The 24590-nt window shown below is 43.3% G+C and overlaps 1 protein-coding gene across 3 annotated transcripts in view; it reads right to left on the minus strand.

Moving 5' to 3' along the window:
- Positions 1 to 24590, minus strand: part of lama5 (laminin, alpha 5) — a 115362-nt gene that overhangs the window by 59128 nt on the left and 31644 nt on the right. For all 3 annotated transcript variants that reach the window (XM_037773185.1, XM_037773184.1, XM_037773183.1), the window contains exons 3-12: positions 21961 to 22078; positions 19269 to 19387; positions 18585 to 18755; positions 17721 to 17818; positions 6205 to 6320; positions 3212 to 3330; positions 1912 to 2002; positions 1622 to 1756; positions 1290 to 1352; positions 661 to 801 (exon numbers count right to left, since the gene is read on the minus strand). In XM_037773185.1, coding sequence (XP_037629113.1) covers positions 661 to 801; positions 1290 to 1352; positions 1622 to 1756; positions 1912 to 2002; positions 3212 to 3330; positions 6205 to 6320; positions 17721 to 17818; positions 18585 to 18755; positions 19269 to 19387; positions 21961 to 22078 — 1171 coding nt within the window. The remainder of the gene's footprint in view (positions 1 to 660; positions 802 to 1289; positions 1353 to 1621; positions 1757 to 1911; positions 2003 to 3211; positions 3331 to 6204; positions 6321 to 17720; positions 17819 to 18584; positions 18756 to 19268; positions 19388 to 21960; positions 22079 to 24590) is intronic.

Raw genomic sequence — 24590 nt, forward strand, 5'->3', positions numbered from 1 at the left:
TATTTCAACTGCTAACTTTAGTTAACTACTTCAACTTCTTACTTTTAGTTAACTACTTCAACTGTTAACTTTAGTTAACTACTTCAACTGTTAACTTTAGTTAACTACTTCAACTGCTAACTTTAGTTAACTACTTCAACTTCTAACTTTAGTTAACTACTTCAACTGTTAACTTTAGTTAACTACTTCAACTTCTAACTTTAGTTAACTACTTCAACTGCTAACTTTAGTTAACTACTTCAACTTCTAACTTTAGTTAACTACTTCAACTGTTAACTTTAGTTAACTACTTCAACTGCTAACTTTAGTTAACTACTTCAACTGCTAACTTTAGTTAACTACTTCAACTTCTTACTTTTAGTTAACTATTTCAACTGCTAACTTTAGTTAACTACTTCAACTTCTTACTTTTAGTTAACTACTTCAACTGTTAACTTTAGTTAACTACTTCAACTGCTAACTTTAGTTAACTACTTAAACTTCTAACTTTAGTTAACCACTTCAACTGTTAACTTTAGTTAACTACTTCAGCTGCTAACTTTTAGTTAACTACTTCAGCTGTTCATCCATTACTTTTAGTTAATCTTTAGTTAACTATTTCAACAAACAGTTAGTTACAGCCCTTATATATTGGTCTCTCCATGTCTAACCATGTCTCACCTTGACAGTTGAGTCCGTAGAAACCTGGAGCGCAGGTGTCACAGTGGTCGCCGGTGAAACCGGGTTTACAGACGCAGGTCCGGGTTCTGGGATCCGGCCTGCAGGAGTTATCAACAGTACCGGCTGCACTGCACTCACAGTCTGCACACAGACAACAGAAGAAACAGGTTTGTAATGTTACTTGTCAATAAAGTTGTTTGATAGGGAGAAAAAAAAGCAATGCAAAAGAGATTTAATCAAAGTTATTGTCTATGATGAGAATGAATTCTATTTATCACTAACAACACAAACAGGCTGATATGAGCTGATATACTGTAGGGTATACAGTGTTATGAAGGTTATGAAGTGTTTTTTCCAGCTCATCACATTCCACTGAAATTCCATTCACACCATTTTCCCAAAACTCCCCCAAACATCTGATTTACACCACAAACATCAACATCTGGACAGGTGAGAGGAGAACATGGGAAATCACAGATACAGTATGAGAGTATGAGTCCGCCATTAGTAGTTTGGAAAGTTTCATCTTTTCTCTGAACCCATTCCTTTCTCTGTTATTTACTACGAATCATTATTCTGAAATACGATTTATTGTAGGACACTAGAGCAGATGGATTTTAAAGTCTTACTGATGATCTCTCCTGCTGGTTTGGCCTCGCCATTGTTGTTGTTGGAGGGATAGGTGCTGATGGCTGATGGACAGAGAGAGAGAGAGAGAGAGAGAGAGAGAGAGAGAGAGAGAGAGAGAGAGAGTGAGTGAGAGAGAGAGAGAGAGAGAGAGATTACAAACCACAGAAATAATTCAACTAGAATTTTTTCTATGCATTTTATTTTCAAATCTTTAACTCAAATTATCAATTTTGGCTGATTTCAATGCTTATTTCAGTCTCTTTGGATATGAAATCTCAAAAAGCCCAGACAGTTTTTATTCTTATGAGGCGTTTCTGTTGCCGGGACTCACGGTAACAGTCGGGGAAGTTGATGAAGCCGCTGGCGCAGGAGTCGCAGTTCTCTCCAGTGTAGTTTGGTTTGCAGAGACAGCGACCGGTCAGATCCTCACAGGTACCGTCTGTAAACTCTGACTGACAGTCGCAGCCTGCATAGACAGGAAGAGGAAGAGGAAGACGGAGGAAGAGACACATACAGGGGGAACAATTAGACAGATATGATATAAATGATGGATATATTACATCTGCATTCGATATGTTTTATGTCCATTTGATGGTGTTTATCTGACAGTTTGTCACTCACGTAAGCAGGCCAACGAGGAGTCGATGGTGTGGTCAGGTGACCTGTAGTAGGTGGGGATGCAGCGCTCACAGTTGACTCCGGTGGTGTGATGCTGAAAGAGAAGAGCTGACTGTAATCAGAAACCAAACTCAAAAACACACAGTCATTACTTTGAGAGAGATCAGGATATAAAGAAATAAGAATAATGTTTATACTGTTTATGACGTACATTTACAAGTATTCTTCTTAATTCTAATTATCAGGATTTATTATTACTTCAGTATGACGGCATATTAGGGCCATTGTAGGTAAAAAATAAATAAAATTTACAGAGTCGGAGGACGGAGTAAAACTCTGATATTCACTGAGATTAAAGTCGCAAATTTACGAGAAAAAAAACCTCAAATCAGAATGTTTTTTTCTTCTGAATAGGTCCAATTCAAAGCAATGTCTCTTCACCGTCTGGATGCTGATGATAATCTGGTGATTCTGGGATAAAATCACAATTATTTCTTTGTTGCTAAATCTGCTTTCAAAGTATAATTTGATTCAGTCATCCGCTGCAGCCATAATGCACGGCAGGCGCCAGTGTTTTTTTCCCCGTAAATCCGTGACTTAAATCTCAGAGAATTTCTGATTTTTTTCCTCACAAATTTATGATTTATGATCTCAGAGAATATTTGTATTTTTTTCTTGAAAATTTGTGATTTTCTCTCTCATAAATTTACGACTTTAATGTCAGAGTTTATGAGTTTTTTTTCTTGTAGATTTACGACTTTGAATTCAGAGAATTTTCAAGCTTTTTTCTTGTAAATTTACAAATTTAATCTCAGAGAATTTCAGATTTTTTTCTCACAAATTTATGATTTATAATCTCAGAGAATATTTGTATCTTTTCTTGAAAATTTGTGATTTTTTTCCTCGTAAATTTACGACTTTAAATTTAGAGAATTTGAGTTTTTCTCACAAATTTATGACTCTAATCTCAGAGAATATTTAAGCTTTCTTATTGTAAATTTATACATTTTTTCTCGTAAATTTACAAATTTAATCTCAGAAAATTTCAGATTCATTTTTTTCTCACAAATTTCTGACTTTATAATCTTAGAGAATATTCAAGTTTTTTTTCTTGTAAATTTACGACTTTAATTTTGGAAATTCTGAGTTTTCTCTCGGAAAAGATTTTACCTACAATATCCCAAATACGCCATCGTACTTCAGGCAACATAAGAGGATAAAAAAATTAAATAATGAAATTAAATCTAATTTTGCTAACAGCCACTGACTGAAGCGAGTAGAATAAACCAGGTGTGTTGGTTACCTGACAGTTGAGGCAGACTCCTCCTCCTCTGTTGTGTCCGTGGAGGTCGATGCTGCCTCTCTTCTGATCAACCTCGGGGTCGTAGTAGCAGTCAAACGAGTGACGGTGACAGTTACACGCTGAAAACACAAACATATTAAACACAGTCATAAACAGACAGCAGGTAATACACAGTTACAGTCTGAAATATCTAAATATCAGTGATCTTTATAGTTTAGGACAGAAAACCCTGGTATCATTTTTCATTATTTAATTCATTATTATTTAATTTATTATATTTTTTTATTTATTTATTATTTGTTTTTTGCACTATAAAAAACAATCTTGTGTTAGTTTAGGACAGAAAACCCTGGTATTATTTTTCATTAACTATTTATTTATTATTTCATTTATTATATATTTTTATTTATTTATTAGTTGTGTTTTGCACATTAAAAAAAAAAAAAATAACATTCAGAATTGCAGCTGCACAAAATGCTTGATTTCTTCTTCAGTTTATGTTGGATGTGAAACATCCTCAGACATCAGTGTGAGACTTCAGAGAGCAGCTGTGAAGTCACTTCAAATGTAGTTGTTGTTTTTGAAACCTGTTTCCTCTGACAGGTGCTCATTTAGCCGGACGGGAGATCTCATCACTCGCTCTGCTGAGGGTCATATTCAGCTTGTTTCCAAACAAATCAAAAAAGAGAGAACTGAGAGAAGCTGTAATCAACAAAACCACACGAGCTTCATCTTCTCCTGACATCTGATGAAAGTCAGTACTCTTTGTAGTTTGAAGTAGAAACTAGAAGGCCGGGACGTTTTATGAATCATAACTCGGTTATTTCATGTCTGATTCCAGTCGGTGATCAAAGACTGGTGCCGTCTCTTTAAGGGATCACCGGGTTACACTTGTTCACTCAAATACTCAAGAAAAAAGCAACATGACTGAAATGTTTGATTTTAACATCCTGTGTGTTAATTTGCATTTTAATATCTCCCTATTAATGCACATATGTGTGTATTACTGTATGTACCTAAAGGTGCGTTGTAGGGGTGGGAAACAGAGGAACCGGAAGTCCAACGGCCCACACTTGACCTCATTATCTGAATATGCTCACATCCAGTCAGAACATCACATACATCCTGGAACTTAATCTAAGATAAAGAAAGAGAACGGCATGCTTAAGAAGCACAGAGGCATAAAATCCAGAGCGGCGTTTGCTCTTCATACAGAGTCAGTGAAACTCTGATAAAGAGCTTTTTGTTCTTATCTGACCGTCAGCGCCTGAGAGGTGCCGGCTGAATAAACCAGCGCTCCTTATCCTCCATCCTCTGATAGCCGGGAGTGTTTTTCTCACACCTCAGGCACATTTCACTTTTTCCCTTTCTTGAAAAAAAGAAATCTAAAAAGACCTTTAAAGGACGATTCAGTGCAGTGAGTCAGCGAAGTGATGAGAAACGAAGCAGACCAGAATAACTCAGTAACACTTAATAAAGTCGTGCCCTCAGAGCTGCTCTCAGCTCTCAGCTCTCGGACAGATTCGATATTCTCTCATAAACGGTCTTTTAAAAAGGCTGAAACATGATGCTGGGGGTTTCTGTCCGTATTCCAGCGTAACGTCTGTAATGACAGGTCAGATCAAAAATAAAAGACTCATTATTACATCCGCCAAAGGCCTAGGAAGGAGGTTATGTTTTCACTGGCGTTGGTTTGTTGGTTTGTCCGTTTGGAGGATTACTCCAAAAGTCCGCGATGGATATGAATGAAATGTTTTGGAGGGTCGGGGTGTGGCACAATGAACAATCCATTCCATTTTGGTGGCGATCCGGATCATGATCCAGCTTTGGGAATTGTTTTTTAATAACTCCGCTCAACCTGTGCATTAACACCACAGGCTTTAAGACATGCGCTGTGGGAGGGGACAGCTGTAGATTCGGCGTTCGTTCACATTAAACTCGGTGAAATTCCAGTTGAGTTGGACCAAAGCTCACTTGGTGATTGTTGGAAAGAGTAACGACGACGGTTCAGGTGAGTGTTATTAGTTTCTGTCCAGTTTGAATGAAGTGTTTTACGCTGCTCCGCTGCGTATAGCTGATCTCAACATAAACAAAAACACACGTGGATGATGACGCAAGCTGAACGGAGGGGGGGGCATTCATACTCAGGCAGCTTGGCGGAGGTCTGCACTCTCTGAGTGCCATTCTAGTCTTGTTAGCATTCAACAACTTCAGCTCCCTTGAGGCTTTGAACAAGATGCTGAAGCTAAAGGCTTTTAGACACCAGCGGCGTTTTTTTCTGTGCGATTAATTCACACGTCAATATTTTTTTCAAACTGTTGTTATTTGTCATGAATACTTTCACACAGAAACCGAATATTACGTTTAATAAACCCACTTATAGCTGCAGTAAGAACAGAACCTGATCCACTATAGTCTCACTCTATCTGCATCTGCTTCTCTCTGTGTAGTTCCATATCAAGTTGCCCTTTGGTGACCTTTTAGCCATTGTGCTACTCATGTTGTTCCTTGTTAAATATAACTGCACCTTTGATAACAGGCGGCTCTCACATGTAAATAGAACCAGAATATTGATAACGACGGACGGCAGCAGGACGCAGTCAGAGAGAGCTGCTTTAAAGCAACATCAAATCAAAGCTTTTATATATATATATATATATATATATGTGTATCATATATTCAACCAGAAGACCCTGAAGGAACTTTCTAGAAACACTGTTCAGATGTGTGAAAGTTGCCAGCAGCTCATGTGCCTGTTCAGCTTCACTAAATTAAGGCCAACTCGTTCTGTTGAACCAACACATGAAAGAAAAACACATTCCTCTGCAGGGATCACTGCTTAAACTCCCTGTGTGTGTGTGTGTGTGTGTGTGTGTATGTGTGTGGGGGAGACCAAGCACGAGGTCTTCCACGTATGCGCTTGAGCGTGTGTGCATGTGCATGTGCGTGCGCGTGCGTCAGTGCACACACACAGCATCAGGTCGACTACTCACGTTCACACTCGTTGGCGCTGTAGGTCGTGGCCGGTTTCCACGGTAACTGGTTGTATCCGGGGCAACAGTGGTCACAAGACAGGCCACAGGTGTTGTGCCGACATTCGCACTGTAACCTGTAAACAACAACAACAACAAAAACAACAGTTGAGTAACAGGAAACAACAGATAAAGTTTGATTTTATCACATTTCAATGTGTCGTTATTACACTTTGACACGCTGCAGACACAAAAGACTGGTGTGGACCTGTATGTATGGACCTGTATGTATGGACCTGTGTGTATGGACCTGTATGTATGGACCTGTATGTATGGACCTGTGTGTATGGACCTGTATGTATGGACCTGTATGTATGGACCTGTATGTATGGACCTGTGTGTATGGGCCTGTATGTATGGACCTGTATGTATGGACCTGTATGTATGGACCTGTGTGTATGGGCCTGTATGTATGGACCTGTGTGTATGGACCTGTGTGTATGGACCTGTGTGTATGGACCTGTGTGTATGGACCTGTGTGTATGGACCTGTGTGTATGGACCTGTGTGTATGGACCTGTATGTATGGACCTGTGTGTTTGGACCTGTGTGTATGGACCTGTGTGTTTGGACCTGTGTGTATGGACCTGTGTGTATGGACCTGTGTGTATGGACCTGTGTGTATGGACCTGTGTGTATGGACCTGTGTGTTTGGACCTGTATGTATGGACCTGTGTGTTTGGACCTGTGTGTATGGACCTGTGTGTATGGACCTGTGTGTATGGACCTGTGTGTATGGGCCTGTATGTTTGGACCTGTGTGTATGGACCTGTGTGTATGGACCTGTGTGTATGGACCTGTGTGTATGGACCTGTATGTTTGGACCTGTGTGTATGGACCTGTGTGTATGGACCTGTGTGTATGGACCTGTGTGTTTGGACCTGTATGTATGGACCTGTATGTTTCGACCTGTATGTATGGGCCTGTATGTTTGGACCTGTATGTTTGGACCTGTATGTATGGACCTGTGTGCATGGACCTGTGTATGGACCTGTGTGTATGGACCTGTGTGTATGGACCTGTGTGTATGGACCTGTGTGTATGGACCTGTGTGTTTGGGCCTGTAGGTATGGACCTGTGTGTATGGACCTGTGTGCATGGACCTGTGTGTATGGACCTGTGTGTATGGACCTGTGTGTTTGGACCCGTCTCAGCCCATTGTGTTTTGGGTAAAACATCATTTGAACTTTTCTCAAGAGTTCACATTCCTCTACCTCTAACCCTGCGGTCTCTTCAGAAAAAGAAAGAAAGAAAAAAAGAAAGAAAGAAGAGTGTGACAGAGAGTCAAAAGAAAAGAGAAAAGTGGAGATGGACCCCCCCAACAAGGAAAGACTTAATGTTTTTCCTTCATGGACCAGCGGTTCACTGCTTCACTGCAGCTTTTAATCGGATTAGTGTGTAAACCCGCAGCCGGCCGAGTGGCCAAAACACAGCCGGGAGACGGCGGAGGAGGCGACGGAGGAGGCGACGGAGGAAGCGACGGAGGAGGCTGCGACGGAGGAGGAGGCGACGGAGGAGGCGACGGAGGAGGCGACGTTATCTCGTCTCTCCGAGTCAAAGAGAAACGAACCCCGACGACCGGAGTCAAACATCACCTAACAAATGTTGGATTTCAATCCTTAAACAACTATTTTCTAAAACTAAATATCTCACGATGACTCAGCTTGTTGTCAAAATAAGTGAATCTAGGGCGCCCCGGTGGCTCGCCTGGTAGAGTGGGCGCCCCAATACAAGTATGAACCTGAAAATGAGCTGATATGGGACCTTTAATACAGCCAGAAGCCCAGAAAAGAGTGAGACCAACTCTCCTTTACTGAAACCTAGAAACACTAGAAATACCAGAAACCCTAGAAACACTAGAAACACTAGAAACCCTAGAAAGACTAGAAACACTAGAAACCCTAGAAACACTAGAAAGACTAGAAACACTAGAAACCCTAGAAACACTAGAAACCCTAGAAACCCTAGAAACACTAGAAACACTAGAAACCCTAGAAACACTAGAAACACTAGAAACACTAGAAACACTAGAAAGACTAGAAACACTAGAAACACTAGAAACCCTAGAAACACTAGAAACACTAGAAACACTAGAAACACTAGAAAGACTAGAAACACTAGAAACACTAGAAACCCAACCCCTCTCTGGTCGGTGCTGATAACGTGTCTGTGTATTGTGTGTTTCAGAGGCTCATTGTGTTTCCAGCTTTCACCTTCACTATCACATCCATTCATTCCCTCTTTAATTCACACACTCTCTCATGCATCGCCTCCCTCCATCCTTCTTTCCTTTCCTCTCCGGCCGATCAGTTCTCTGTTCAAGCGTTTTAGGAAATGACTTTCAATGGACGGTTTCCATCCAAAAACTCACTCCTTCCTGGTTTCCATGGCTGGCTGCGGACCGGCAGCTTCCTGTGAGCGTAGCCAGCGAGTAAACCGGGTCATTACTGAGAGGACTATGAAGCTGATTTCACTCTTTGATGGCCTGATGGTGGCGCTACAACTTGTTCTTAACTTTTAAAGGCCGACCCCGTCACACCATACGTCCCATCGACTTGATATGTGACGAACACGTGCAGCTCACTTTGCTCAACAGAAAAGCCTCAAGAACCCCGGGATTTTTGTGACTAGATTTTCCGCCATTTAAATTTTTTTGAAAAACACATTCTTGACACATTATTGGACCGAGCTCATCAAACGTTATAAAAACCTGTTCGTATGTTATTGTGTTTTGAAGATATTGACCAATGAACTTTAAAAGGGCGTGGCTCAGCACATCAACAGACCTAACTCCACAACCGTTCGGCCAATTTTCAAAAGAGTAATGCTGGGTTCAGACTACACGATATCAGCCCGAATACAGCCCGACACGGCCGTCGTAGGGGATCGGGAACGATAAATGAGTGTCGTGTGCAAAAATCGATCCTCTTATCTGGTGTAATGTGTCATAGTACATGACAACCGACACCACGTCTGGGACGCCCCACGACACCCCGAGGAAAAGTCTAGCCTATCAGAATTTATCATCTGGACACGCCTAGTGTGACATCTCCAACCACGTGTTCCTTTGCGTTGACCAATCAGGTACTCTCTCCAGTGCAGTCGCAGTCAGGTCGCTTGGTAATAAACAAACATGGAGAAAAGGAGGAGGGATGTTTGCTGCTGTCAGGTGGGACGACCAAACTGAGTGAAGTATGGACAGCCCGTCCCGTCCTCTCTGTGCCATCCAGGAGAACATCCACCAGACCGCCACCATCACACACAACGCTTCTGTCGCCATGATCGACAGTTGCGTCAACCGCCTCCCCGATGACGTCTGAACTCGGGCGTGATCGTGGAATACGACGTGCCGTGATTGGTCGTGGTCATACGTGTAGTCTTGCCAGTCACCCGACCGAGACACTGCAAGAGTTTATGGCGCTGTGATCGTTAGATCTGACATGGTGACCATCGCCAAAGACAAAATTATCCTGTAGTCTGATCCCGGCATAACCGAAACAGACACTGAAGGTTCCATTCAAATCGACCACTAGAGGGCGCTATAGTCAGACTAAACATCAGAAATTGTTTGTCCGATCAAAACCAAACACAGGATACATTTTATAACAATTTTTAACCACGTTTGTAAAACTATTTAGAAACTGCTCCACAGGGGGCGCCAGCAGTGCAACATGTGCAGCAGTGCAACATGTGCAGCAGTGCAACATGTGCAGCAGTGCAACATGTGCAGCAGTGCAGTGCAACATGTGCAGCAGTGCAACATGTGCAGCAGTGCAACATGTGATGGGCCTGGGCATAAATCAATGAGAGTTTGTCCCGACATCACCAAAATTGATTTGACTTTGTTGACATTGATTTTTTACATCTACTCACTGAAGAACAGTAATTCACCCTCAGCAGGAGACTCTGTCCGTCATAATGCCGTCTGTGTTTCGTGGCCTTTAAACTGCAAACTGTTGAGTTTCTCTCAGTAATGATGATATCAGCAGGTCGAACCTTTAAACACAGACCTCCAGTCAGCAGACCTGCAGCGTCGTCTACAACAAACACCTGCTGGATATTTAACCACGTTAAACAAAGTCCAGCATTGATGTCAAAATGTTCAGATCTGCATTCCTTCGCTCTGACACAAACCAGGCCGAGCATCGCCAAAAGCCCGATGAGGTCAGGAGGGATTTATTTGAATTCCTCGCGCCGTGTTCCCGTCAACCCAACACCTGTCTGCTGGAAACAAGTGCAGAAATCACACCAACGGTAACGGCACGACTCAAAGGATGAAGAATCATTTCTGATGAAACTCTAAACCACATAGCAGGATATTAATCCACATCCCGGACTGTTTAAAATACCAGAATCCCCCCGAATCACATATTTATATCACAGCTATAACTCTTTAGTTACAAAGCAGAGATTATATTTGAAGAGTACTTTAAACAGTCTGATTGCTTTTCTCCATTAAAGTGAATCATTCTGTTATATGTGTGAAACACCCAGATGAGTCACAGATTAAACACCGTCTGTCTCCTGAAGCTCCGTCTATTCTTTGGTAAAGACAAACAGCTGAATCCAAAAAGGTCAAATCCATCTTTTTTATCGCTTTATTTTCTTTTCAGAGAGCACAGCGTTAGTTTTCAGTTCAGTCTGTCTGGATTATAGCTGAATGTGAACAGCATCTATCAACAACCTCTCTGCTTTCTGAACCTTTACTCTGTATTGATTTGATGCTTTCTACTCTTTCTAAGCGTGCAAAAGAGAAAAGTCGTCTTTAAGAGTGTGTTCCAATCCACGTACTTCCAGAAGTACACTTCAGTGTAGTGCACTGTGTGCACTCTGTACTCACTTGAGTAGTGCGTAAATTTCAGCAGGGTAGGGTCGTCTCAAAACGAATACTCTGCGGCGCACTGACCGGAAATGACGATCGCAACATTTGACCGCGGCTCGCTACCCGCCAAAATATCTTCTGAAATAAAATGAAAGCAGAGTGGAAATTACGTTTCCAACGTCGTCGCCTACGATGTGTCCTCCTGTTGGCTGAAAATGCACCGGTATGTTTACATATTGTTTTATTCTGTTATCTATGTATGTTTGAATAGTGGTCGTGGCTCCGCCCCTTCCACTACGTAGCCAAGATGGCGACAGTTGAGTGTGGAAAGTGTCCAGCGTTCCACACTCAACCATCTGACCGTTAGAGTACAACATCCGGGTACTTTGAGTGCACTGCATTTTGCCGTACTTTCCAGTGTGAACGCACTTATGCACTCAAAGTAGTGAGTGTAAGTACAGAAGTACGCGGATTGGAACACACTGCAAGAAAGAGCAGCTCAGTCAAGGTTCACTTAGCAAAGACACGGATGCTAATGTCAACATGCTAACCTTTTACCAAATTGCGTGATCAACACAAAAGCCCACATATTTAATTATTGAGGCAAATGTTTATGGCACCAAATGGGCCGATGGTTTGGTTCTGTGAGACTCTCCAGTTTACCTTTAATATCATTTATGGACTTTACTCACAAAGGAATTATAAAACAGCACAAGAACACAACTCATCTTCCTCTTTATGCTTCTCTTGTTATAATCCCACACCCGAAGGAGAAGTCTGTTTTCATTTCAACGTCACGCACACGCACGCACGCACGCACGCACGCACGCACGCACGCACGCACGCACGCACACACACACACACACACACACACACACACACACACACACACACACACACACACACACACACACACACACACACACACACACACACACACACACACACACACACACAACCCAGCTGTGCTAATGATTAACCCAGATGTGGCCTCACCTCTCGGAGCTCTGATCCTGAACTGGAGGTGATGCAGCAAAGTGAAACCAAATGGTGCCGAACAGAACCACCAACTATGTGGATGTATATATACACCAAACACATCCATACACCATATACACACCAAACACATCCATACACCATATATACACCAAACACATCCATTCACCATATATACACCAAACACATCCATTCACCATATATACACCAAACACATCCATACACCATATATACACCAAACACATCCATACACCATATATACACCAAACACATCCATACACCATATATACACCAAACACATCCATACACCATATACACACCAAACACATCCATACACCATATATACACCAAACACATCCATTCACCATATATACACCAAACACATCCATACACCATATATACACCAAACACATCCATACACCATATATACACCAAACACATCCATACACCATATATACACCAAACACATCCATACACCATATATACACCAAACACATCCATACACCATATATACACCAAACACATCCATACATCATATATACACCAAATACATCCATACACCATATATACACCAAACACATCCATACACCATATATACACCAAACACATCCATACACCATATATACACCAAACACATCCATACACCATATATACACCAAACACATCCATACACCATATATACACCAAACACATCCATACACCATATATACACCAAACACATCCATACACCATATATACACCAAATACATCCATACACCATATATACACCAAACACATCCATATACCATATATACACCAAACACATCCATACACCATATATACACCAAACACATCCATACACCATATATACACCAAACACATCCATACACCATATATACACCAAATATTTCTGCATCCTGGGGTCCCTAAACAGTGTTGAATCACATAAATTGTGTCTCACTGTAAAGTTGAGACTCTGGTGGATCCAATGAGCCCAACTGGATTCATGTGTGATGATGTTAGTCCTCATAGGAGACATTTCATTGACCTCGCTGTATAAAATGACCTGTGGTGACCTCTAGGATAATCACAGCCTCATGAAACTTTATAGCCACAAACTAGAGACCTAGAGCATTCAGAGGATGGATGGATCAAACTAGAGACCTAGAGCATTCAGAGGATGGATGGATCAAACTAGAGACCTAGAGCATTCAGAGGATGGATGGATCAAACTAGAGACCTAGAGCATTCAGAGGATGGATGGATCAAACTAGAGACCTAGAGCATTCAGAGGATGGATGGATCAAACTAGAGACCTAGAGCATTCAGAGGATGGATGGATCAGACTAGAGACCTAGAGCATTCAGAGGATGGATGGATCAAACTAGAGACCTAGAGCATTCAGAGGATGGATGGATCAAACTAGAGACCTAGAGCATTCAGAGGATGGATGGATCAAACTAGAGACCTAGAGCATTCAGAGGATGGATGGATCAGACTAGAGACCTAGAGCATTCAGAGGATGGATGGATCAAACTAGAGACCTAGAGCATTCAGAGGATGGATGGATCAGACTAGAGACCTAGAGCATTCAGAGGATGGATGGATCAAACTAGAGACCTAGAGCATTCAGAGGATGGATGGATCAGACTATGTGACATCTACTGCTGACCTGCTATCTCCCCCTAAAGACCCCCTGGACCCCCTAAAGAAGACTACAACAGCTCTACTGTGGCTCTCAGAGGGTTAAGTCCAGCCTGATGTCTCCCTACTATTTGATTAGTATTCAAAGAATACTAATCAAACACAGGTATTGGATCAGTATCGGCCGATACTCAAAGCCCAGATATCTGTATAGAGACTGAAAGAGTAAAAGTAAAACCTCTGGCCACATGTTCAGTTAACCCTCTAGTCTACATTACTAACATGCCATCTATGATATAAACACTCATTGACTGTGAGGAGGAGCTGCTGTACGTTAACTTACAGGCTGAAACAGGAAACACAGCTTCAGTGGATTCTAATGATTCCTGATTCTCAGGAGATGAGTATCAATGTGTTTTATTACCATAATCTCCTGAAATCCCTCTAATCCCTGTAATATGAAGGGAGTGAAGCCAGAACTGTGTATTTAGGTTGTTCATCAGACGCTCTGTTAAACTACCGTACATTATCATGACAGCATAAACACACTCTGTGTGGTTAACATACACCTCGGCTGCCAGAGAGACATTAAAGCTCTCGTACTGTATGGAAGTTTAAAATTAGAGCCATTAAAACACCTCAGTGTATTTTAGACATCAGCTTGAATTACACATAATTGTGTTTTGGAAGACACAGATTCCACCGGCGTCTTCTTACATTTTGTTTCGACATGTCGACAAAAGCCTGGAATATTCTCATTTATCAAACTTCATGTAAACTGTCCACGGGATGTTTTCACGCTGGTTTAAAGTTTAAAGAGCTCGTAAAGAAAGGAGAGGAAATATAAATATGTGGACAAAAGCAAGTTTTTTTTATGAAGTCCTTCTGCAGAAGGTCTGCTGCGTGTGAAGCAGATCCGTGAAACACGTCTTCTTACAGTAACTATCGGGGCCCCGGCGAGATATTACAAACAGCCATCAAACAGCCGCAGACACGCAGAGGACACGCAGAGGACACGCAGAGGACACGCAGAGGACACGAGGGTGAGCTTTAGTTTAAACACACACCTGACAGAGTGTCTGAGGCTGAACGCTGCTCTGCTCAGCGTCTAACAGATCACAGATATGACTTCAGGAGAGTTCCTGCAGTCTCTCTGCTTCCAGTCTAACAGCAGATCAGACGGGATTTAAACACCGAGACAAGAAACACACACAAAAGAGCTGATGATGTAAATGAATATGTTTATTTCTGCTCCCTAATGTGACTGATGATTCACCTATCTCCTGATTTAATACTATCACAGTACTGGGGGGGGGATTGTGATTCGATATGCAATTTATTGTGATTGTTGTTAACTTGTTGACCTCTAGACCATGAAGGGAACCAGATGAATCAGACACTTCTAGGGACTTTTACTTTGTAAAATCTCTAAATGAATCCAGTCAAAACGTTTGATTTTCAGCATGTATGTAGTCAGAGACGTCCTGAAGTCAAATAGATCAGGAACATTGTCAGGAATTATTGATTACATTTATTATCCAGCAACCCAGAAATCAAAGCATAAAGACATTTCCCTCACAGATTAGTGGTGTTTTATTTTTAATCTATAAGGGACATGTAATGTTTTATACTTCTGGTGAATATAATCCATCAGTCTGATTTCCATAGATGTATTTTGTATATACAGTTCCCTTTGTTAACACCTTATTTTGAAAAGCGGACGTAGTCCCACGTGTCTACTTCCTGTAACTTCTCCAAGGTGGTCTCTAGCTCTCCCGTCAGCTCCGTTCTCTTTATCCATCCATGGTCAGCTCCATCGGGGCCGTTTCAATGCAGAGAACACAAATGTCAGTATCTGGGTGCTCTACAGTCGTAGCGTCGGCCCATTTGACCACGGAGACGAGAGCGACGGCGTCAGGTCGTATCCACGCTGACCCTCCAACGTTTTAGACTCTCTGAGGTTTGTTTTGGTTGACGGATACGGAACGGATATGACGTCACGTTACTCAGACTACCACAATAAAAGCGGTAACTTCCTTCTACCTCCACATAGACTCAGATGAAGCAGATAGATAATCGCCTCCACTGTGCATCAAAATATCTGACAACCCCCCTCCCCCCGTCTCGCTCTAAAAATCCCTCCTTTCCTCCCAAATTCCCAAATCACTGATGTGCATCAACAAGGAAAGAGCTTCATCACCGGATTCACAGGAGACCGTCTCTCCAGATACCTTCAACAAGTCTCTACAGGTGTGTGAGTGTGTGTGTGTGTGTGTGTGTGAGTGTGTGTGTGTGTGTGTGTGTGTGTGTGTGTGTGTGTGTGTGTGTGTGTACAGTATATGACTCATGGTGGATTTGACAGTAATAACAGCTTATTGTATAAATCTCCACATGCATTAGAACGAGCTCCGTCTTGTCGCTCCGCTTCAACAATAAAAACTAAATAAAGGACAGGAAGTTTCTTCGTATGGAAGTTGTAATCAGAAGATCCGTCTTCCTCTCCTCCTCCTCCAGATGTTTCTCTCCCATCAAACGGCATCAACAACGCTAAGAACAACCTCGCTCTCTCTACCGCTTCACATCATCCTTCTGTGTCACTTCCTGGCTGCTCATCTCTCCTCTCCCTGTCTATGAACATCTTCTCTTCCTCTGTGATTAAATCAAATTAATAAACTGTCTTATTCTCCACATCAGCCTGTGCTCCTCCTGTCCTCTGGTAGAAGATACAGGACCCCCAGGAGGACTCACACCAGCAGACTGAGGAACAGGTTTTCCATGGACGTGAAAAACAGGTTCAATATCTGGACGTCTGACTAGGACCCCTTTTGGATCGGGGTACGTTTCCAGGCGGAAGTCGAGCCACTGAGCAACATATGGAATGAACAAATACCATGTTTAGCGGTGGAGATGTCTGAATTAGTTCAAGAAAGACGTCATATAAACGTTCATTCTGAACCGTATGAAGCCGTCCTCTGGATGTCTGTAACTGACGTTGAAAAGACGTCAATAGTGAACATTGTAAAAACATTCTGGCTTCTCAGTGGACGTCTTTTGGACGGTCGACAAAGACTTTAAATTGACGTCTTTAGGACGTGTCTTTGCTCAGAGGGTAGAGAGGAAAGGAGACACACAGCAAAGGGACGCAGGTCGGGTACGAACCCGGACGGCGGCGGTCAAGACTCCGCCTATAGAGGGCGCCACATGTTCCTCATTCTTCTGATTATTTCCTAAATGAATCAGTCTGAGACTTTTTCATTTTTTCTATTTGCTAGGAAACTGTTGAGTGACGGAAACATAAAAAAAGACGTGTGAAATGTACCGTCCGACAGATGATGAGATATTTTAATTAATTTCAGCCGTCAGGTTGGTTCTTGAATCTTCATTTGTTCGGACTTGACTCAGTTTTCTGCCTGAGATTCGACGCTAATGGAATAAAAAACTGATTTAAAACTTGTTCCTGAAGATTTGAAAATGATTCTCTGTTCGCTAAAGACATTTATTTATTTGAAAGATGTTACAGATGTTAGTGTTTCAAAGTGCTTCTTCACTTCTCTCACATCTTATTTGCATTAAAGGTGAGCCGGTATGTCGTCCTCATGAAGACAGATGGCGTCAGCTCAGAACGAAACCGCTGCCAACAATAATTAAAAAGCAGCTTCAGATCAGAGCCAGAGCTCGGGGATAGGAATCCTGTAATGTGCATCGTGCAGCGTTGAGTGTGTTTAAACATGTGTATATATACGTGTGTGTGTGTTGGAGCAGGTAGACGCGTCTGAGTCATCGTAATAACATAAATCACTTTTATAACCTGATGTGTACCAAGATTTCCTCTCACACACACGCACGCACGCACGCACACACCACACACACACACACGACAAAATCCAGTCAAAACAATGTTGGTTTACCACAAGTCTGTGAGTCACGACAGAGCAGTCTGATCCTGTGTGTGTGTGTGTGTGTGTGTGTGTGTGTGTGTGTGTGTGTGTGTGTGTGTGTGTGATATTCATTGATCCTTTGAAGGTCGGGTATCTTACTTGTAGGGGTCGTTGGGCTCCTGGGCGTTGCAGGCCTCAGCGTGTCCGTTACACACACAGCGTCCTCCGATGCTGATGTCTTTGATACTGTAGTAATACTGGAAAATAAAAACAAGACACAACATGAGTTATTATCATCAGTATGTTGTCATGCATTGTGTTTTATTTAAAGGCAGGGTTGACGATGTTCTCCAGTTTAATTTGACCTCTCAGAACAGGGGAGTTGCTGGTCCACCGCTGCCTCCATCGGTTAGTTAGTTTGTGTTATTGTGTGACTTTGATGAATCCGAACTAACCCTTTAAAATACCAGAGTCACACAATAACACAAACTAACTAACCCGATGGAGGCAGCGGTAGACCAGCAACCCCCGTGTTCTGAGAGGTCAAATAACTGCTTTTGTCAGTGGAGTCTGGTGGCTTTGAAGAGAGCATAGATAACAGAAAGGGCCGTCTGACGGCGAGGTAAAGCAGTGCAAATATTCTAAATATAGCGTACACTTTAAGTGATATCGATGTTTTTATTTGTCTAACCTCGGCAGTACGTTGCTTTACTCCCATGCTGCTACTCCTGTCTGTTTCTCTAAACTCCATCTACTGTAGTAACACACTGACTGTGAAGAAGTACCTCATACAGCTCCACTGAAAATAACTTTTATATCTATTTTGGAAAGAATAGTCTCATCTTTCAAGAGTCAGTTAATGGATTTATCTCTACTAGACCCACCAAGGGACCGTCTGATGAATTGAACTGTAAGTTTGGAGCTACAATCTGTCAATAAAAGTTATATTCATATTCACGAAGACGTTTTATTCTCTTTCCGTCGGTCACAAATCCGTCCTGATCGGTTGCATCGTCGTCTCACCCTGCGGGTGACGGTGGGGTCACGCAGCGCCTTGCCCATCAGGTGTCCCAGCAGCGTGTTGGTCCTCAGGAAGCGGAGACGGATGTTGGTGGCCTTGGTGAAGTCCCTCAGTACCGGGGAGTAGGAGAAGTTCATGGCACCGGGCCGACCGTTCACCAAGGACACCACGATCTGGGAGAGGAGGACAGAGAGAGAGACAGAGAGACAGACAGAGAGAGAGACAGGCTGGTTATCAGCTGAACTTAGAAACATTATACAGCCTGGGAACGTCCTGCAGACGGCAGAGGGACGATATCAACCGAATCACAATATGATATCACGGCACCGACAACACGGCGAGGTATCTCTCTCACTCTTCTTCACCGTCTCCTCCTGCTGGAGGGAAATTAACGGAAAGCAGCCGATACCGGAGGTTTGTGGGCCTCTAACAGGTCCGAACGACGGGGAGCGCAACTTTCAGAAGAAACGTCCCGTTAAGAGAAATAAATGAATCTCAGAGCAGCCCGGTGACGGTGACGGTGTCGGTGTCGGTGACGGTGACGGTGTCGGTGTCGGTGTCGGTGCTGCAGCTGAGGAGAGAGCGGGGGGGTTAAGGTTTCATATGGATCAGATAATCATAGATGAACTCCTTGTTCCAGCTCTCGTGAACTGAAGACATTAAACGTCTTTCAAACACAGACTCACCTCTCCGTTCTCCAGCGGGACGATACGAGAGTATTCGGTGGTGCAGACGATGTCGTCATCGTTGTTGATCCTCTCAATGGTGCTCTGGCCAAAACGCTCAATGCAGTCTCTCTTGGAGGCTACACGCACACGCACACGCACACGCACACGCACACGCACACGCACACGCACAAACAGATAACAGAGAAGGGGGGGGGGGTAGAGAAAAGAAAAGCGTGTCATCAGTCTCAACCACATGTTTGCTAACGTGTGAACGTCCCCTCATGTTAGATGTGAGGAGTGAGGAGTGAGGAGTGAGGAGTTGGTGTTGAACCGTCTGCTGGTATTTTAATGATGCGTCTCAGAGTGATAATTAGAGGAGGGTCTCTGCTCGGTGGAGGTCTGTATTTTACCCTTAAATATACCTCAGCTTCACAACAGCTGGAGTCATCAGCTCCCACTGACTACACTGAACTCTCTAAGGGAGCTTTCACTCCTGTAGTCGGGTTCATTGGGGAGAAATAGGTTCTGGTCCGGTTCCTGTTCACACTGACTTTATAACAATGAACCAGAGGAGACTAGGAATGGAACGGCTCAGGTAAAAAATCCAAACCGTTCTGTTCGCTGGTCACGGTTCGGGACGTGTATGAATTGTTCGGTTCATTTGAAATAAGTTATGAGGCCGATTGAAGGATGGCTGGGACACGGGCGGACACGGGGCGGACACGGGTATAGAGGTACGGGGTTTAACACATGCGCAGTGTAACTGAAGCTGCGGTCGTGCGTTGCTCTAAAAAAATAAATCAGAGAGTTCGAGAATAAAGTCATAATATTATAAAGTAGTAATTTTATGTGTTATTTTCTTTTTTTTATTGTTTCTGCACTTCAACTAAATATTCATTCAAAATCAGACTGAAGTGTAAAAAGGTTGGTTTTATCTCATCTTAGTTCATTTCATGTCGTCGTATTTAAACGTCAGCTAGTCGATGAGTCTTCTGAGAAACAACCGTCTGACTTCAGGAAGAATCTGTAAACTGTGAAAGTGTGTGAGACAGTTTGAGTTTGTTTTAAGTCACATTGTTTCTCCGTGAAGACGCGGGCGCACATTCCTGGAATAGTTTCACTTTATATCTCTGATGTGTCCTCGACACAGAAGAAGAGCGAAAGAAAACAAGACAAAGATTTTATAATGTCGAGACGTCACGTCCAACCGGAGCGCCGACAGCTGCAACAGCTCAAACTAAACCTGACAAATAGAGATTTAACAACACTACTTTACTCTGTTTACACACGTATCCCTCCGCCCTCTGAGGCACCGCAGGTTAACATCAGAGTCTCAGATTGGAGACGAGTTAACCTGTCTGCTCTACGCTCATCATGTGATTCTGAGGGTTAAAGGAAGCTGTTATCAGCAGGCGGGAGGTGATCTGGTGGATTTCGGGGGTTCAAACTTGAGCTGAAAATCAGCTCAAGTTAGCCTCATTCAGGCCGGCTGTCAGCGGCTCATCGTTTGTCAGAAGAACCAGATGTCGGAAGCTTCTGGGCAAACAACATCTGGCTACCTGGGAGACTTCAGAGCAGAGAAAGAGATAAATCATCTCCTAAATCATCCATCATCTATCAATGAACAGCTGTCAATGTCACCACTGCTTTTTGGGCTGCAGAGTTTTGCTTGCTGGACTTTCAACTACAGAGAATTTCAAGATCTACGACGACTCTCCGGCTCCTTGATCTGGTCTGACAGCATTAAACAAACAGGAAGTGAGTCCCTGTGAGTCTCTGTGAGTAAACTGGTATATACAGTAGGAACGCAGGCAGTAATGTATTTAACAGATATCTGAGAACAAGCTGCCAGATTAAAGTTATAATATGGAACTTTTCCGCATTCAAATGTAAAGAAAACGACGAGAAATAGAAATAACATAGAAATGAAATAGGAGTAGAATGTCATTGAACTGTATGCTGTGGTTAGGGATGCACCGATACCAGTATCGGGTATCGGGTCCGATACTGTGCTCCCCTGGCGCCTTTTACGTGGGCCGAGCCCCGCCCTGAGGTGAGGACGACGCGGTCGGGGCGCACTAAGGACAGTCCAACAGTCTGACATGAAGACATCGACTCCCATGATCCCGCGCTGCTTCACCACATCACCCAACTACATCTTCTGTTGGTGTTTTGATTGAGACGCGGCGGGAAATGACACGTCGGGCGTCGTGCCGACTTCACCTTAAAGAAGTGCAGGTCAAAGACATTCATCAAGATATTATTTCTCTGCCATCTTGAACACCTGGAGCTGCTTTCAATTATGCTAATTAATGCCCCCCCCTTCCCCCTCCTACACACACACACACACACACACACACACACCTCTGCCTCTTTCTCTACTCAGGTGAACATCAAGCTGCGACCTGCTGGCAGACGTGTCTGGAATTCCCCTGCAGCCCACCTGGACTGACAGCTGCCACAGCCAATCAGCTGCCAGCTCTATGATGTCATAACCCCCCCTCCTCCAACCTGACCAACAAACCCACCAGCCAATCAGCCGCCTGCCCTCGGGGGCTGCTGTTTAGCTGTGAGATTAGAGGGAGAATTAGAGGCGAACCCTGGGGGAGGTTAGGAAAGCATGAAGTGATGCTGATGGAATCTGACTCGGTTTGGGTCCCAAACATCTGGAGTCTACACATGTGGATTTGTAGGTGTGTTTTCTACTCACAGGCGAAGTACTGCCAGGGGAGGTAGGTTTGCCCGTGGTCGGTGGATCTCTCCAGAACCCAAAGGTCCGGACGGGGAGAGTTGGCGAACTTAATCAACACGTAGGCCACATGGAAGAGCTGCAGAGACACAGAAGAAGAAGAAGAAGACGTTCATTAATCACATATTCTAGCTGGTCGGGGAGGGTTTCTAGATGGTTTCCTTGACCTCTGACCTCCAGATGTGTGAATGTAAATGGGTTCTCTGGGTACCACGAGTCTCCTCTTTACAGACATGCCCACTTTATGATAATCACATGCAGTTTTTATAATACCGGGGTCCCTAAACAGTGTTGAATCACATAAATTGTGTCTCACTGTAAAGCTGAGACTCTGGTGGATCCAATGAACCCAACTGGATTCATGTGTGATGATGTTAGTCCCCATAGGAGACATTTCATTGACCGCACTGTATAAAATGACCTGTGGTGACCTCTAGGATAATCACAGCCTCATGAAACTTTACAGCCACAAACTAGAGACCTAGAGCATTCAGAGGATGGATGGATCAAACTAGAGACCTAGAGCATTCAGAGGATGGATGGATCAAACTAGAGACCTAGAGCATTCAGAGGATGGATGGATCAGACTAGAGACCTAGAGCATTCAGAGGATGGATGGATCAAACTAGAGACCTAGAGCATTCAGAGGATGGATGGATCAGACTAGAGACCTAGAGCATTCAGAGGATGGATGGATCAAACTAGAGACCTAGAGCATTCAGAGGATGGATGGATCAAACTAGAGACCTAGAGCATTCAGAGGATGGATGGATCAGACTAGAGACCTAGAGCATTCAGAGGATGGATGGATCAAACTAGAGACCTAGAGCATTCAGAGGATGGATGGATCAGACTAGAGACCTAGAGCATTCAGAGGATGGATGGATCAGACTAGAGACCTAGAGCATTCAGAGGATGGATGGATCAGACTAGAGACCTAGAGCATTCAGAGGATGGATGGATCAGACTAGAGACCTAGAGCATTCAGAGGATGGATGGATCAGACTAGAGACCTAGAGCATTCAGAGGATGGATGGATCAGACTAGAGACCTAGAGTATGAATGAATGAACTAATGTTTATTTCTGATTCCCCTCCTGAGAGACGTCTCGTCAGAACAAACCACAGGCCGTCTGATCCGTGACGTCGTGTTACATGTTCGGTTACGAGTTATTATCAGAACGCTGATTCCCGTCAGTAACGAGCACCAGATGCTCCTCTTTCTCTTTCTCCTGTTGTCATCCCTCGTTCATTTCCTGCGAATGCCCTGAAGCTGGTCAGACGGCTCCCCAGTTGAAACACTGAAATAACACCATGACGCACATAATAATATTATAATAATAATACTATAACTAATCACAATCACCTCACTTTGTGTGGGAGATCGTCACTCTTCTACTTTCTTTCTTTCAACTTGAATAAATGAGGGTGAAACTGATCACAGCTGTTCTTCTCAGTTGTCAGTTTGAGATTGAAGACCATGAAGTGAAACCTCTCTGGTTGGAGTCTGACATCTCGTTCATCATCTCTCTTTCCTCTCATTTCCTGTCAAATCTTGAATAAAAGGGATGAAAATGTGTTCCCCCCAAAACATACTTAACAAATGAGATTAGATTTAAAGTGTTGGATCACAAAGGTACAGAAGAGTTTGGCTTCTCTCAGCACCGACTGCAGGTCAGGACACGCTCCATCCACTGAGATGTTTGACATGACAGCGTGACGTTTGACCCGTCGGGAGGAAGCCGGCTGTTCTGAAGCAAAGCTTTTACATCACCAGGGATTTACGGAAAATTAGCTTGTTTTTTGGGAGGCTTTTAATTTGACAGGTGACGGCTGAAGAGATGGACAGGAAACGTGGGGAGAGAGAGAGAGAGAGACAGAGAGAGAGAGAGAGAGAGAGACAGAGAGAGAGAGAGAGACAGAGAGAGAGAGAGAGAGAGAGAGAGGAGGTAGGACATGCAACAAATGTCTCTAGCTGGAACTGATACGCATCTTAACCATGAGGTAACTTTTTTATCTGTATTATGGCTCTCAAATAGCAAACGGACACTTTCACTGTTATGAAAGTGTTTTCAGGACACTCATTGAGAGACTGAAGAGAGACTGAAGAGAGACTGAAGGCAGGTGGGACATTTCTGTCAAGACGTCTTTTGCCCTTCACAGAGAAAACTGTTCCTATTTTATCTGTGTCTCCTTTCAGTGACTCTGAATGCTTTTGTGCAGCCTTGAAAGTAGTGTTTGTGTTACTGTTACTGTTACTGTTACTGTGTGCACATAACAGTCCTGATGCAACTGTTTTAAAGCAGGGCTTCTCAACCTTTTGTAACTCGAGGCCCACTTCTGATTGTTAAAACATTTCCGAGGACCACCTTCCCAAATAAATGAGATATTGGGATAGCGTCCGCTGTACTGACCCATCACCCATCACTGCTTGCCACTATGAATCTATTCAGGGTCATATTTCCTCACCACACGCTTTGAGCTTTTACTGGTGCAGGTTTGTCACCAAAACAACTTCTTCCTTTCAAAGAAATGCTCCATTTTGTGTCACTGCATCCGAGAACGTTAGCTACGTCTGTAAGGGGGAGACTC

Source organism: Sebastes umbrosus, chromosome 6, assembly GCF_015220745.1.
Source record: "Sebastes umbrosus isolate fSebUmb1 chromosome 6, fSebUmb1.pri, whole genome shotgun sequence".
Taxonomy (NCBI): domain Eukaryota; kingdom Metazoa; phylum Chordata; class Actinopteri; order Perciformes; family Sebastidae; genus Sebastes; species Sebastes umbrosus.